Here is a 1686-nt window from a genome sequence, read left to right as displayed (position 1 = left end):
TTCTCTCTCTCTCTCTCTCTCTCTCTCTCTCTCTCTCTCTCTCTCTCTCTCTCTCTCTCTCTCTCTCTCTCTCTCTCTCTCTCTCTCTCTCTCTCTCTCTCTCTCTCTCTCTCTCTCTCTCTCTCTCTCTCTCTCTCTCTCTCTCTCTTTCTTTCTCCCCATATATACCTTTTCTTGCCGCTGTTAATTGGTAGCTTCTAGGAAGCTCGCTTATTGACGACAATCCATTACGCACACCAGATCCACAGGGAGTAAAAGCGAAAAAAAAAAACGGTAGAGAGGGAGTTAATCTAAACTTCAACAGGATTTTGAAAATACAGGCCAAAGGCTGGTTTTCCCCCATTTTCCTGGGTCTGTTCTGGTTGATAGGCGAGATAAATTGGTTTCTACTACTAATTACATAGATTCTTCTATATACTTGTATATACCATTTATTGTGTGTGTGTGTGTGTTTGACCCTGTGGATAGGGGGTGGCAAGACGGAGGGGCGATGACGATATCCAGCGCGGAGGTTAGAAGGGAGGATGTGAGTGGATGGAAACTACACGATTTAGAATTGGGCGAAACGATAGGCACAGGTACCTTTGGTCGTGTTCGCCTTTGTAGGCACAAGTTATCTGGGAGATACATGGCGCTAAAAATACTCAAAAAACAGGAGGTACTGCGTATGAAGCAGGTGGAGCACATTTTGGCAGAGTCGAGCATACTACAAGAGCTCAGTCATCCTTTTATTGTAAACATGCTCAAGGGCTTTATGGACAATGACCGTTTGTATATTCTTCTTGAGTACGTGGTGGGTGGTGAACTTTTCACGCATCTCCGAAAGGCGGGAAAATTTCCCAATGATGTGGCAAAGTTTTACTCCGCAGAGGTGATTTTAGCATTTGAGTACCTTCACAACTGCAGCATCGTGTACCGCGACCTCAAGCCGGAGAATCTGTTGTTGGATGGACAAGGAAACATTAAAATTACCGACTTTGGCTTTGCTAAGCGTGTCAGAGAACGCACCTTTACGCTGTGCGGCACCCCTGAGTATCTCGCTCCGGAAGTGATTCAAAGCAGAGGTCATGATAAAGCTGTGGATTGGTGGGCGCTTGGCATTTTATTGTATGAAATGCTGGTTGGCTATCCGCCCTTTTTTGACGAGAGCCCCTTTAAAATTTATGAAAAAATCCTGGAGGGCAAGGTGCAGTTTCCGCGTTGGGTGGAGCTGCGGGCGAAGGATCTTATCAAAAGCCTATTGGTGCTTGACCCCACAAAGCGTCTTGGCTCGCTGAATCGCGGTACCCAAGATGTCAAAAGACATAAGTTTTACAGCGGGGTAGATTGGGAGGTGCTGCTGCAGAAAAAGGTAGTCCCACCCATTCCTGTGCGTCCGACGAAGGACGGGGATACGCGCTACTTTGACCGCTATCCGGAGAGCCCCCACCACCCGTTGCCGCCGCTAACGGCAAAGCAGCAGGAGCTGTTTGCAGGTTTTTGTGACGGAGAGTATACCAGGGTGTAGTGCTCCTGCACGTCAGGGTGATTGCCCTGCCCAAAACGTGTTGCGTAAAGGAGCAACGAAAAGCAAAAAAAAAAAAGACCGGAAGGGGAGAAAAAGGAGAACAAAAACAGGAGCGACGACAAGAGTTTTTAGACAATCAAAAGGGATTTGAGGGGGGCGTTCAACTTAAGCCCAGTTCT

The 1686-nt window shown here is 47.4% G+C and overlaps 1 protein-coding gene across 1 annotated transcript, besides 2 other annotated features; it reads left to right on the top strand.

Annotated features, from left to right (window-relative positions):
• Nucleotide 1: 1 nt before the first annotated feature.
• Nucleotides 2-148: a microsatellite.
• Nucleotides 149-435: 287 nt separating this feature from the next.
• Nucleotides 436-455: a microsatellite.
• Nucleotides 456-490: 35 nt separating this feature from the next.
• Tco025E_02010 (putative protein kinase A catalytic subunit) lies at nucleotides 491-1507 on the top strand (the record flags this gene model as incomplete). The annotated part of the gene is made up of 1 exon (XM_029368946.1): nucleotides 491-1507. One exon carries the CDS (start codon nucleotides 491-493, stop codon nucleotides 1505-1507), a length of 1017 nt encoding a protein of 338 aa, XP_029231005.1.
• Between the last annotated feature and the right edge of the window lie 179 nt (nucleotides 1508-1686).

Source organism: Trypanosoma conorhini (genome assembly GCF_003719485.1).
Source record: "Trypanosoma conorhini strain 025E chromosome Unknown Tco_14.4_contig_00073, whole genome shotgun sequence".
NCBI classification, from domain to species: Eukaryota; Euglenozoa; class Kinetoplastea; order Trypanosomatida; family Trypanosomatidae; genus Trypanosoma; species Trypanosoma conorhini.
Note: the sequence above shows the minus strand (reverse complement) of the source record. Positions and strands in the feature narration are given on the sequence as shown.